The 14,829-nt window shown below is 42.0% G+C and overlaps 1 protein-coding gene across 1 annotated transcript; it reads left to right on the forward strand.

Annotated features, from left to right (window-relative positions):
• The first annotated feature begins 367 nt into the window (after window positions 1-367).
• LOC117448345 (E3 ubiquitin-protein ligase TRIM21-like) lies at window positions 368-14,418 on the forward strand. The gene is made up of 2 exons (XM_034085615.2): window positions 368-900; window positions 7,964-14,418. Exons 1-2 carry the CDS (start codon window positions 822-824, stop codon window positions 9,607-9,609), a joined length of 1,725 nt encoding a protein of 574 aa, XP_033941506.1. The 5' UTR covers window positions 368-821; the 3' UTR covers window positions 9,610-14,418.
• The last annotated feature ends 411 nt before the right edge of the window (window positions 14,419-14,829 follow it).

Consider the following 14,829-nt stretch of genomic DNA (forward strand, 5'->3'; position numbering starts at 1 on the left):
TTGGGATCATTTGTATTAATGTGGACCGGAGGGAGAGGGTGACGAGCAGAAGTTTCACTTTCCTTTTTTATTTTAATTCCAGCTTTGGTCCTGAAGAATATGTTTCTCTGTTGTCCCCGTTCATAAAGCAAAGCAGCAGCATCAGAGCAGGTGCGGAGTCTCTAGATGAGTTTACAGCAGTCCCTCCTTCTCAGGGCCGCCCCTCCCTACAGGCCAATCACGCAGGCTGCGTGGGGTCCGCCTTGCGCAGGGGGCCCCGCCCAGAGCGCCTCAGCTGCTGTGCGCAGTTCTCCGCGCACCCCCCGCGAGAGTGAGAGTGAGAGGTGACAAGGCGAGCACGTCTGTAACCCGACACCGTTAATCGACATCTGACCAATCACGGCTTTGATACGTCGTTCTTATTAAACATCCATGTAGTCCGCTGTATATAAAACTGTAGTTTCCCCACAGCAGCAGACGCACGTCTATGATGTCCGCTGACGCATCATAAACACGTCGGATAGTGAAAGTGCAGTCGGATTCTCTAAAGTACCGCTTCTCTTCTCCTAAATCCTTTTCAATTCTCCTATCCACTATCCCTTAACCCCGTGACGTTTCACTCAGAGGTCAAGGAATAGACGATAGGGTTAGAATTTAGGAGCTGATCTTTGGACTATTCGACTGCAGCCCCGGTGGCATCGAGGGGTTAGTGATGAAAGTGGGGGATGGTCGCTTATCAGGCACCCACGGGCCGCGGCTCACAGCCAAAGTGACGCGTCAGCTCCAGCTGAAAGTGTCGGAGATAGCAACGATCACAACAACAAGAGGCAAAACATATCATTATGAAGAGGTCCAAGCCTTCAGGTGCAACGGGAAGGAAACGGAAAAAAGAACAGGAGGAAACGAGCGCCAAATACAGAGGTACGTCGGCATGTGTAAACATAAAATCAGTAGCCTATACGGCAGGGGTAGACATTAAGGGAAACATTTCACTGGCCCAAGGGCCGGTGGACTTTTATTGCCACTGGCAGGGCCGTCCCTAGACATTTTGGTGCCCTAGGCGAGATTATGATTTGATGCTCCCCCCCCCCCTCCAAGCAATACACAATAGAATAAATGAAAAATCTCTACGAAAGACCAATACACTACAAAAACTGAAACGTATTGACATGTTGGTTATATACATAAAGAAGGTTTCAAATGTATTCATTATTGTATGAACATGTTTTAATTGGGGGGTGGACGTCACATCCTCTAGGGGGGTCCAGGGGTATGCCCCCGAAAGATTTGTTTTAACATTTTAAAGTAAAATGCTTCAATCTGGTGCACTTTGAGCCGAATTACTAGAGACCTGATCTAGGGGGTACAACTCTAAACACCCATATGAAAAAGATCGGTTTGCATTTTATTAATCAAATCAGTATGTGAACATAACCAATAACCTACCATAGCCAATAACAAATACATGTAACGCATTTTATTTGTTGTTGTTCATTCATATCTTATTTTACCTAGTTAACATTTAATTATTCATGATTTTTTTTTAATATCTCCAGTTTTAAATGATATTATTAGTTTACTGTCCTATAGTATACATTGGAATTATTTCAAACATGTTGTTATTAATCGTAATAATTATAAAGGAGTGCCTTGGAAATATTTGTTTACATAAATTGTGACCAAACCGTTTGAGACCCACTGAGATGACTTAGACTTAAGTGAAGTATCTAAACACTCAGAGTCCTTTATCTCACTGAGCTGTAGTTATCAGCCTCAATCCAACAACAATCCGCGCCCTCTCTCTCTTTCTCTCTCTCTTGCTCGCTCGGAGGCTCGATCACACTTTGGCTGTGAGCTGCGGGCGCTAAATAAGTCAACATCCCCCACTTTCATCACTTACAGCACCCATCGTACAGGGCAAATGCAAAATGTTGCCGGCCCGGGGTGCAAAGGGTGTTTACTTTATTCAATTATTAATGTAAATGTATTACATCAAGGGCAGAAAATTAGGCAGAATACAAATTAAAAATAAATAAATGTTTCTCCCAGCGCAGTGCCCCTCCGGATCTGGTGCCCTAGGCGACCAGCTAGTTAAGGCAGTGCCTAGGGCCGGCCCTGACCACTGGCCCCACCATTGTAACCACTGGTCCAAGAGCATTCGTCCAAAAAAATCAACTAATCATGAAGAAAATGAACACATTTGTTGCAATAATAATTTATGCACAAACTACATTACTACTTGTACTACAACATTTGAATCATCAGTTCTTCCTCATTTTCCTCAATTGTTCATATTTGCTTTATTAAAATAATTATATTCTGCTCATTGTTAAAAAATGTCTGCTATTATGAGTATTATTATTTGTATAATGCGCTTTCTGCCTTCCTGTCATCATCAGGAGTTAGACATGTAATGGCTATGTAATAGATTAGATTAGAACCTTCATTATCCTAAACTGCTGGGACATTTCCCTAGAGCAGCGGTCTAAAACTCAAGGCCCGGGGCCAAATCCGGCCCGCGACCTCATTTGATGTGCAAGAGCTTGCAAATAATATAATACGTTTATTATACGGTTACATGCCACTTTACAGAAGCAGGTGGTCCATAAACTACATGTCCCACAATGCATCTCGTTTTGTGCCATGTGCACTGAAGAGACTTGCAATTATTTGCCCTGGACTTCTGCTTTCAGACGTAGTTAATTACTAAGTTATTATCCTATCCGATAATAATCCAATTCAGAGGCAATAATGTAATATAATACATTATTTTATATATATATATATATATATATATATTATATATTTATATGGTTACAACCGGCCCTTTGAGTTCAACCTTTATGCAAATGTGGCCCGTGATGAAATTGAGTTTGACGCCCCTGTAGTGCTGCGTACCGGTACGCCGAACCGGTACTGGACTTGTAAAAAGTTTCTGTTCAAGTCCGGTTAAAACCGGAACGTCGGGAACCGGTACTTGGACTCGCAAAAAAACTAGCACTTACGTATATTCTGGTGTCTGTGGTTATTTAAACATTCCCTGATGAACGTTATTCAGCGTCAATAAATGAGTGCTAATCCCAGTGTGCTCGGTGTACAACATCACATGTCATTTCACCTTCGATTCATGGTTTGAAAATGTAGCATTTCGCCACATGCTAATGCTAACCGGAAGTGAATAATTTTCAGAATAAAAGTATTAAGTTAATAGTGTGAACTTCCGGTTTTTTCAGAATAATACTGATTTAAATTAAATACTTTATTTAATTCAAAATTACGCCATATCAACATTGATTTTAATTTCTAACAGTATGTACATCACTATGTATGTAGTATGTACTGTATAATGTACACATGTAGAGTTGTAGAAAATACAAGGTGTACAGACAGTATAGTACACTCTGACTGTATAGTCACTACAGTGTAGCCTATACTGTATAGTAGTTGCTGTCAGAAGTCATTTGTAGACTAAGTGGCAAACAGTGTTTTTTTTACATTTGTACTTTGTAGAGAAATGTAGACACAAGTTGGAAGGGAGCGCAATAAACCTGACGAGTTTGAATTTGAGTTGATTATGAGTTAATTTTCAATTGATAATTAGCTCACAATAAGTTCACTTTAGTTACTCACGCAACTTGACACAAGCCATCGGTTCAGGTCCGGACTTATAAGTCCGGACCTGAACCTGAACCTCTGGACTTGAGTCCGGACCTGAACCTGAATGTGAGTCCAGGTACGCAGCACTACACCCCTGTGTTACACTCCCAAAAAAGCTACTGGCGTGAACCCGCAATACTGAACACTGGGCACGGAGACTGAAGTTAAGTTGAACAAAATGTTTATCTTCAAACAGGCTTGGTCTGTTGGTTGGGCTGAAGCAGGGGACAGAGCAGGAGTGAAAACAAATCCCAAAACAGGGAAAAGGGAATCCAAAAAGCCAGGGCCAGGAATTGTACCGCTCTAAACAATGCGCAATGTGTGGGTTGTTGTTGTAGTTTGCGTAGTTATTGTTGAGTTGCTGTTGGCATTGCATTTGAATTGTAGTATCATTATAGAGAAAGCCAGGAAGAAAGATAGGTCGTTCTGGCTCGGGAAACACTTCGAAATGTGGAGAAGCTGTGAACAAAAAGACAGTTATCAGTAATATGAAAACAGTTAAATATTTGAAGGAATAGATAGCCCAGTGGGTACAGCCGGCGGCCCGAATGTGGCGATGTCCTCCGCGCAGCTGGTTCAAAGCCTTGAATGGATGTATTTTAATCATTGCTTTTCAACTTTAATGACTGATAAAAGGCCCTCTCTTCCCAAAAAAATGTCCAGCATTCTCTAGTCTCTTCTCAATAACCAATACACACAATTATCAATCTTTAATTGCAAATAGAACATGATATTCAGTCTTAGTGTGTGCGTGCATCGAATATTTTTCAAGGCAAAGATACGTTAAACCCACTGCAGCCTTGCACTTCGCCAGGAGAGGTCGCTGTAACTGAAGCTTCGAGAAATGAACCTATGTCCGACACAATTGTTCAAGTGGTTCGACGCTTCATTCAAAGCTTCATTTTGCCATCACTAGAGCGGGTAGTTGGTCACTGGACAGGGAGAGCACAAAGTTAGAATTCCAACAAAAACTTTAGAGAGCAAGGTTTAGCTAGAAGCTAAGTTAGCCGAGACATTTTTACTGTACTGGATGAGGGAACAGGGTTTATATGCAGGTGTAGGTGAGTAGTTACAATCAGGGTGACGAGCAGCAGCTGAGGAGGTGTGGAGGCGGGAATCCAAAAGTAGGTCAGCCACGCCCGGCCAGGAAGACAGACACACAGGGGAAAAAGAGGGAGGCAGAACTGTGGATCCTCACACCCTGCCCTCTAGCCAATACCTTTTATATTGTCTACTCTTCACTCGTCAGCATAGGTCGGCTTTGATGTACAGAGCCGACAGAAGACCTTGTTTATATTGGCATCATATTGAGAGGTGCAGTGACGCGTCATAAAACCAGGAAGTAAGCTGCTGGTTCCCTCGACAAAAAGCAATGGGATTTCTTCACAGGGTTTTGGAAACTAGCTGGAAATAAGGTCTGTAGCAAACGAACCTGTTTGATAAATGCACGTTTTGTTCAGCCGGATAATCTCCACATGTCTACCCTACTTTTATAATTTCCGAATCATAAATCTAATCGATAGATTATAAAAGGGTTTTTTTTTTAGGACGCATCACTGCACCACTCTATAGAAGCCAACTCCATCGATCAAGCCAGTGTGGCTGAAACTTTCTTTCCCTCTTCTTCTCATGCTCCCTGTCACTCTCCTTTAACTCCTCCGGTGACTTTCTTTTATTTGAAGATTGTTTTTTGCACGGCGCTTGGCCGGTTAGCGCTGGTATTAAAAACATTTTGGCAAATGGTTAGGTGGCGCGAAACTCTGTAGCGAATGAGCGTGCTCCCGCTCACGGTAGCCTGCTCGAAACGAAACAATTTAACAAAATTGCTTGTCAAAATACCTATAGCCTACCACAGGGCCATTTATTTTTTTAAACCAATATTTTTAGTGGTCCGAGCGGGCAAGTGGAAATTATATTATGCTGACCCGGGGTGTCTAAATAGTGCTTCCGGGCCAGCGGGCCTTTTTATAATGTCGAGCCCTGTACGGTACCGTTAGACATTTGATTTGAAGCTAGCTAGCTAGCTAGTTAGCTAAGGAGGTAGCCATGATACAGCTTTGATGCCATGCTAGCCGCGAGCCTCTGATACCGAAAGTTATTATTAAATCATTTTAGGTTTTTATTTATTTGTTATTATTCATATATAATCCAGCAACTTCTTCTCAACAACACACTGGTGAGTGCACTACAGAAACACAACGCCTCAGTGAACATGAGACAAGAACCGGAACAGCAGTTAGCCCAGGCCTGCTAACAGCTAACTAGCCTAGCTCAGATTGTTTGGGAGGTCTCTTTTTGTAAAGGCACGACATTTAGATAGTACAACTTATTTAACTGTTATACACTTTGGTCAGCAGCCGTTAACTTATAACTCTTTCTTTCTCAACTTCACTGTAGTTACTGCTGTTTGTCTTTTTAAAGCAGTGTTGTGTCAAAGTATCATATAATCATTCATCATCATATATATGTCTTATACTCTGATTGCCTTTTACTCTTTTAAATTGTTTTCTTAGTCTCATATGTGTTTAAAAGATATATATATATATATATATATATATATATATGTGTATATGTATGTTTAGGTTTAGGTTTTACATTTCAGAGGGCAAAAGGTGGATTTGCAAATGGTTAAGGACTGGGAGGTTTTATGGTGGGAATGTTTAGAGAATGTCTAACAGAATGTTTGGGTAGGATTAGTACGTAGACTGTTTTCTTTCTTCTACATAGTGGGAATGTGAGCTTTGTTCGGGGTGCAGAAGACCCTCTTTAGCCTCTGAGGGTGAAGCTGCTCTGTTCCTCCATTTTAGATCGTATTTTACTTTCTTTATTACTTTGTTAAATATAACAAAAAGACACACTTTCTACATGACAAATTTATCAGTTTCTCTGAAGGGAATTATAATTTCTAGCACGTGCAGCAAAGCTGATAATTGACAATGTTTCAACATCAGGTATAAACTCCAAACCTCAGGAATTCCTCTCGGGGAGATTTTTTAAGAAGCCCTATTATGCTTTTAGGGTGTTTCCCTTTCCTGTAGTGTTCTATAGGTTTCTGTGCATGTCAATGGTCTGCAGAGGCTAACATTCATGTGCTCCTTCTTTTTGAATAACTAACACGCAGCTAATAGCCACATGCTTCAGTCATTTAATACTGGTAGGGCAGGGATCAGAGGCTATGATTACATATATTCTGATGGATTAGTCTTTTCAAATAATATACAGTGGGGCAAAAAAGTATTTAGTCAGCCACCAATTGTGCAGGTTCTCTCACTTAAAAAGATGAGAGAGGCCTGTAATTTTCATCCTAGATATACCTCAACTATGAGAGACAGAATGAGGAAAAACAATCTGATTTTTAAAGAATTTATTTGCACATTATGGTGGAAAATAAGTATTTGGTCAATAACAAAAGTTCATCTCAATACTTTGTTATATACCCTTTGTTGGCAATGACAGAGGTCAAACGTTTTCTATGGGGTTGAGATCTGGAGACTGGCTAGGCCACTCCAGGACCTTGAAATGCTTCTTACGAAGCCACTCCTTCGTTGCCCGGGCGGTGTGTTTGGGATCATTGTCATGCTGAAAGACCCAGCCACGTTTCATCTTCAATGCCCTAGCTGATGGAAGGAGGTTGTCACTCAAAATCTCACGATACATGGCCCCATTCATTCTTTCCTTTACACGGATCAGTCGTCCTGGTCCCTTTGCAGAATAACAGCCCCAAAGCATGATGTTTTGTTAAAATAAATGCTTTTATATATTTATATTAGATGTGACTCTTTAGCGTTTCTGTTATTATTAACTGCTTTAGTTGTTTTGACTGCTAACATCCTGTTATTCCTCATTTTAAAGCCGATATTCCGTGGGGTCGGGGGGCTCGGGTCCTTGTCACCTTTTCCATACCTGATAATACTTAGCCATAATATTTTTGACTCATGGCTGAAGTTAAGTTTCTCCAGCTCTCCCCAGGTTGGCAAAAAAATGCATCTCAAAATGCATCAGATTGATGCTTTAAAATATGGAATAATCAAAATGTTCTTCCGGGGGAGCATGCCCCCGGACCCCCCTAGAGGGATAATATCCTTCTCACCTTTTTCACCCCTGACCCGTTTTCATGCCTGGTGTTGTTTATGGGACCCTATGAGTTATAGCAGGACATTTAATCAAACTGTAAAATGATCTACATGTTTAACACATTAAGGATAGTATTTAACTTTTAAAGCAAGCAGTGAACTTTAGTGTCAGCCTTTTACATCCAGTATGCATACCGTATTCTCTACTACATTTAGTTAAAACCTTGTTTTTTCTACCCATTTTGTTCTTACAGACATGTCTGCTGCCAGCTGTCTGCTGACTGAAGATCAGTTTCTGTGCTCCATCTGTCTGGATGTGTTCACTGATCCAGTCAGCACACCATGTGGACACAACTTCTGTAAAGCCTGCATCTCTCAACACTGGGACAGAAATGTCCCGAGTCAGTGTCCCAACTGCAAAGAAGTTTTCAACATAAAGCCTGATCTGCTGGTCAACACTTTCATCTCTGAGATGGCTGCTCAGTTCAGACAGTCAGCTCAACAGAAAGCCAGCAGCAGCAGCTCAGAGCAACACGTTGTCAAACCAGGAGAAGTTCCCTGTGACGTCTGCACTGGAACCAGACTGAAGGCCCTGAAGTCCTGCCTGGTGTGTCTGGAGTCCTACTGTGAGACTCACCTGGAGCCTCACCTGACAAGAGCAGGCCTGAAGAAACATCAGCTGATCGACCCTGAGGAGAACCTGGAAGGCAGGATGTGTGTGAAGCACGATAAACTGCTGGAGCTGTTCTGTCAGACCGACCAGGTGTGTGTCTGCATGCTCTGCACTGTTTTAGACCACAAGACACATGATGTTGTTCCTCTGAAAGAAGGATATGAAGGAAAGAAGGCTGAGCTGGGGAAGACAGAGGCTGAAACTCAGCAGATGATCCAGAAGAGACGACTGAAGATTCAGGAGATGAATCGCTCAGTGGAGCTCAGTAAGGAAGGAGTAGACAGAGAAATGGCAGATGGTGTTCAGGTCTTCACCGCTCTGAAGGAGTCTGTTGAGAGAAGCCAGGCCGAGCTCATGGACACCATCAAAGAGAAGCAGAGAGAGACCGAGGAACAGGCTGAAGGCTTCATCAAAGAGCTGGAACAGGAAGTCTCTGAGCTGATGAAGAGGAGCTCTGAGGTGGAGCAGCTCTCACGCTCTGAAGACCAGCTCCACCTCCTCCAAAGCTTCACGTCCCTGAACGCTGCTCCACCCACCAAGAACTGGACAGAAGTCAGGGTCCGTCCACCTTCATATGAGGGGACTGTGAGGAGAGCTGTGACTCAGCTGGAGGAGACGCTCAGGAAACAGAAGAAGAAGCTGCTTGAGGTGGAGCTGAAGAGGGTCCAGCAGTACGAGGTGGAGGTGACTCTTGATCCTGATACAGCACATCCCAACCTCATCCTGTCTGATGATGGAAAACAAGTGAATGATAGTGATGTGAAGAAGGATCTCCCAGACAATCCAGAGAGATTTGATACTTGTCCTTGTGTTTTAGCAAAGCAGAGTTTCTCTTCAGGAAGATTTTATTACGAGGTTCAGGTTAAAGGGAAGACTGACTGGGATCTAGGAGTGGCCAGAGAGTCGATCAACAGGAAGGGAAACATCTCACTGTCTCCTCAGGGTGGTTACTGGACGATAGTGTTGAGGAATGAACATAAGTACAAAGCTTGTGCTGGTCTTCGAGTCCGTCTCTCTCTGAAGTCTCAGCCTCAGAAGGTGGGGGTGTTTGTGGATTATGAGGAGGGTCTGGTCTCCTTTTATGATGTTGATGCTGCAGCTCTGATCTACTCCTTCACTGGCTGCTGCTTCAAAGAAGAACTCTACCCATATGTTGGTCCTTGTCCTAACCATGGTGGTAAAAACTCTGCCCCTCTGATCATCTCTCCTGTCAATCACACTGAGTAGAACAACCATTTGATTTGAAATCAGGTTCAATATCATTTAATGTTATAAATGTATGCGTTTTATGGGATGGGCGTTGAATACACTGTTATCAGATTGAGATCAATGCATTTTTTTCTGTAAATGTTGTCATTGATACTAAAACACCAAACCATATATATATGACTACATATATTGAAATGATCTGATGAATTCTGAAAACTCTATAACCTGCCTTTGAAACTGTAATATCATAGAAGAAAAACATGAAATAACAAGCATTTGTACTTTCCTGACATGTCTTGATGCCAAATCTAACACTTACAGTGGGGCAAAAAAGTATTTAGTCAGCCACCAATTGTGCAAGTTCTCCCACTTAAAAAGATGAGAGGCCTGTAATATTCATCCTAGGTACACTTCAACTATGAGAGACAAAATGAGAAAGAGAATCCAGGAAATCACATTGTCTGATTTTTAAAGAATTTATTTTCACATTATGGTGGAAAATAAGTATTTGGTCAATAACAAAAGTTTATCTCAATACTTTGTTATATACCCTTTGTTGGCAATGACAGAGGTCAAACGTTTTCTGTAAGTCTTCACAAGGTGTTCACTGTTGCTGGTACGTTGGCCCATTCCTCCATGCAGATCTCCTCGAGAGCAGTGATGTTTTGGGGCTGTCGCTGGGCAACACGGACTTTCAACTCCCTCCAAAGATTTTCTATGGGGTTGAGATCTGGAGACTGGCTAGGCCACTCCAGGACCTTGAAATGCTTCTTACGAAGCCACTCCTTCGTTGCCCGGGCGGTGTGTTTGGGATCATTGTCATGCCGAAAGACCCAGCCACGTTTCATCTTCAATGCCCTTGCTGATGGAAGGAGGTTGTCACTCAAAATCTCACGATACATGGCCCCATTCATTCTTTCCTTTACACGGATCAGTCGTCCTGGTCCCTTTGCAGAAAAACAGCCCCAAAGCATGATGGTCCCACCCCCATGTTTCACAGTAGGTGTTCTTTGGATGCAACTCAGCATTCTTTCTCCTCCAAACACGTCTCGTTGAGTTTTTACCAAAAAGTTCTATTTTGGTTTCGTCTGACCATATGACATTTTCCCAATCCTCTTCTGGATCATCTAAATCAGGGGTGGGGAACCTCCGTATACGGCCCGCGAGAACATTTGGTTTGGCCCTCGAGGTAATTTATAAACACACGCAAAAAAGAAAAAAATTAAAGAAATCTAGACCGTAAAATAATTAAACGAGCGAGTGCCTGTTTTTCCTGGCAACGGTCATGGTCCTTGAACACAACACGAGCCTAACGTGTCATCACGTGGTATATGTCTCGTCTGACAGGGGTGCAGTGCTGACGGAGAGCACCAGAACACCACTCCGGGACTTCAAAAAAATTGCAGTACCCATAAGTTCGTAGGCTACACATGCTGCAGTTTTTGCGTGTCTGTGTCTTAGTTGTAAGCCCAGTGGCGATCTGTTCATCTGTCATTCTGATCATACAGTCATAGCAATAAGCTAGCTATGCTAACGAATATAAGAAGCTTTTTCTCCAACCAGTGAGGTAAAGACCCATCTTTATATGATCATTATAGTTATCAAAAAACAAGAGAATAAAGTAAACGGGTATAAAATACTATATGACAGTAAAAAAAAGTTGTTATTAATAAACAAGAATACAGTTTGAAAGGAGAGTGATTTGTAAAATATCCATAAAGAAAAAGTAAATCTGTTTACAGTTCTGTTTCAAATGGGTGTTGAGAGATGTTTCCATAGATCTCTTCATTTTGCTCTCAAAGTGCACCAGATTGATGCTTTCAACTTCAATATTTAAAAAACATAAAATCTTTCCGGGGGAGCATGCCCCCCGGACCCCCCTAGAGGAGGTTAGGCCCCCCCCCCCCCACTTAAATCATGTCCACATGGATAGGAAACTAAATACATTTGCACACATCTTGTGTCCATATCTTTCTGTTTGGTGGTCATGCCACCACTGTGCACGTGAATGCATGCGCGAGTCATGGCAAGATATCTGGATTCAGAGGTTGCTTTTTCTTTGCACAGCATGAAAGAAAGGCCAAATGAATGGGCTGTGATTTTTAAGCAGAGGTCAATAATTTGTACGGCCCTCGGAGGATGTTGAAAAAATGTAAATGGCCCTTGAGAGGAAAAAGGTTCACCACCCCTGATCTAAATGCTCTCTAGCAAACTTCAGACGGGCCTGGACATGTACTGGCTTAAGCAGGGGGACACGTCTGGCACTGCAGGGTTTGAGTCCCTGGCGGCGTAGTGTGTTACTGATGGTAGCCTTTGTTGCTTTGGTCCCAGCTCTCTGCAGGTCATAGACTCGGTCCCCCCGTGTGGTTCTGGGATCTTTGCTCACCGTTCTTGTGATCACTTTGACCCCACGGGGTGAGATCTTGCGTGGAGCCCCAGATCGAGGGAGATTATCAGTGGTCTTGTATGTCTTCCATTTTCTAATACTTGCTCCCACAGTTGATTTCTTCACACCAAGCTGCTTACCTATTGCAGATGCAGTCTTCCCAGCCTGGTGCAGGTCTACCATTTTGTTTCTGGTGTCCTTTGACAGCTCTTTGGTCTTGGCCATAGTGGAGTTTGGAGTGTGACTGTTTGAGGTTGTGGACAGGTGTCTTTTATACTGATAACGAGTTCAAACAGGTGCCATTAATACAGTTAACGAGTGGAGGACAGAGGAGGCTCTTAAAGAAGAAGTTACAGGTCTGTGAGAGCCAGAAATCTTGTTTGTTTGTAGGTGACCAAATACTTATTTTACCGAGGAATTTACCAATTAATTCATTAAAAATCCTACAATGTGATTTCCTGGATTCTTTCCCCCCATTCTGTCTCTCATAGTTGAAGTGTACCTCCGATGAAAATTACAGGCCTCTCTCATCTTTTTAAGTGGGAGAACTTGCACAATTGGTGGCTGACTAAATACTTTTTTGCCCCGCTGTATGTTTCCCAAACCTGATGAACCTACTCGAAACATATGGTTACTATTCAGGGTATAAAGTGAACGTAACAAAAACTCAAATTCTCTCTCATTTCATTATTCCCCATCCCAACAAATTAGAGATGCATATAACCTAATATGGAATTCCAAAACAATGACCTATATTGGTGTAACTATAATCAAAAACATGTTCCAACCTGTTTGAAGCCGATCACAACAAAAGTGATGACAATATCCGAAAAGATGTAGAAAGGTGGTCCATCCTCCCTTTAGACTTCAGTGCCAGAATACAAGTGGTTAAAATGAATATCCTACCTAGGCTGCTGTATTTTTTTCAGTCTCTTCCAATTGATGTTCCCCAAAACAAATTCATAACCTGGGACAGGATGATTTCTATATTTGTTTGGAATAGTAAAAAATCAAGAATACGATTTACGACACTTCAGTTGCCTAAAAGTAAGGGGGGAATGGCTTTACCAAATCTTAGGGAATACTTCTATGCAGCCCAGCTCAGACCTTTGGCCTACTGGTGTAGACCCGATTATGAGTCTGGATCACGTCTGGATGGACAGGGAGGTGCAGGGTCACCACATTCAGGCCTGGGTGGGAGATAGGAATTTGGTGAGGGCTCTGAGAGGTGAAATGGATCCGATAGTTGCGTTTACACTAGGTCTGGAATGTTGTAGTAGCAAAATACAAATTTAAAGAGAGGGATACACACACTGAGGTGGTTTACGATTCCAATTTTAAACCAGGGGTGTACGATCCAGCATTCGAAGAATGGGTGCAAAAGGGCATGACAGCAATGCGTACGGTTTCAGAAATGTGTGAATTGATGGGTTTTCAGGATTCACAGGCAAAATATGGTGTTTCAGACGGGAGTTATTTTAGATACATGCAGTTCAGACACCATTTTGTAAACGAGATAAGGCTGAATGCAGGTGAATCTTTAGATACTGTAACTGGGGTGGTTGCGTATCAGCAGAAGGGCTCTCGGATCATCTCTGCTTTCTACCAGGCTTTGGGGGGAAACGGGGGAATCGACTATCTACATAAAAGCAAAATGGGAAGCAGAGTTACAAATAAAAATGTCTGAGGAAGAATGGTTTCAAATGTTCGAGACGCAATTTACAAACTCATTAGTATGGAGGGGATTCTGCTGGAAGAGCCTGACTCGCTTTTTCACAACACCCAAAATAAAGAGCAGGCAACTTGGTGCACAGCAACGGTGTTGGAGGTTGTGTGGGAACATGGAGGCGGACCACTCGCACATGTTCTGGAACCGTACAAAGATAAGGTCATATTGGGAGAAGGTTAATGCAGTTGTCAAAATGATTATGGGTCATGGAATCCCAAATACCTGCCCGGTGATGTATCGTGGGAACATTAAGGATGTTGTGATGGGAGGCGATCTATATTTGACTATAAGGTTTTACTTGCAGCGAGTAAGAAAGCTATAACTAGGAATTGGCTTCATGTGAATGCTCCGACTCGGGAGCAGTGGCTGGAGATTGTTCAAGATCTTTCTGTCATGGAAAAGTTGACATGTTTTGAGAATCCAAGAGAATGCATTCAATGGGAAATGGGAAAAGTGGAATATGTACATGGTTGACACTAGGGATGCCAGCGATTATTCGATTATTAAAATATTCGCTACAGTCTCCATAATCGAATATTATTTTTAAAAATCGATTTTATTTATATATTTTTTTTTTGTTTATGTTTTTTTTTTTTTTTTTTCTGGCTTAGTTTCAACCAAAATATATATAAATATATACATGCTAATAATAGTAATAGTATTAATACTTGTAAATGGTCATTGGTCACACCAACAGTTTGTTTGGGGGGGGGGGGGGTCGGTCGAATAATCGATTATTATTCGCCAGGGCTGCCGAATAATCGATTTTGATCATGGTCAGTTTCTGGCAACCCTAGTTGACACCAATGAGCAAGTGAATGACTAATTCATTCCTGTAGTATGTGTGAATATTGAAGGTCTTCAGACAACTAGTACTTTATTGTGCTTTATTTTACAACTGATTTGTGTGTATTATTTGTTGTTGTTTAGGTTTACATGTTGTTCTGTTATTATTGTTGTGAAAACTCAATAAAAACATAAGTGTACAAAAAAAGAAACAGGAAATGTCGTAACCTTTTATGGGGAAGAAATAATAAATAAAAACTAAAACAACTTTAACGGCTTTGCTTGCGAGCAGCAGGCTGAGTCCACACACCTGTCAGAGCTGCTCAGCTGTCTCTCA

Source organism: Pseudochaenichthys georgianus, chromosome 6 (genome assembly GCF_902827115.2).
Source record: "Pseudochaenichthys georgianus chromosome 6, fPseGeo1.2, whole genome shotgun sequence".
NCBI lineage: Eukaryota > Metazoa > Chordata > Actinopteri > Perciformes > Channichthyidae > Pseudochaenichthys > Pseudochaenichthys georgianus.

Excerpts from the sequence above, each read along its gene's own strand:
- LOC117448345 (XM_034085615.2), top strand. The coding sequence starts at position 822 with ATGAAGAGGTCCAAGCCTTCAGGTGCAACGGGAAGGAAACGGAAAAAA. Across the intron at positions 901-7,963 it reads AACGAGCGCCAAATACAGAG|ACATGTCTGCTGCCAGCTGT; the intron begins GTACGTCGGCAT and ends TTGTTCTTACAG.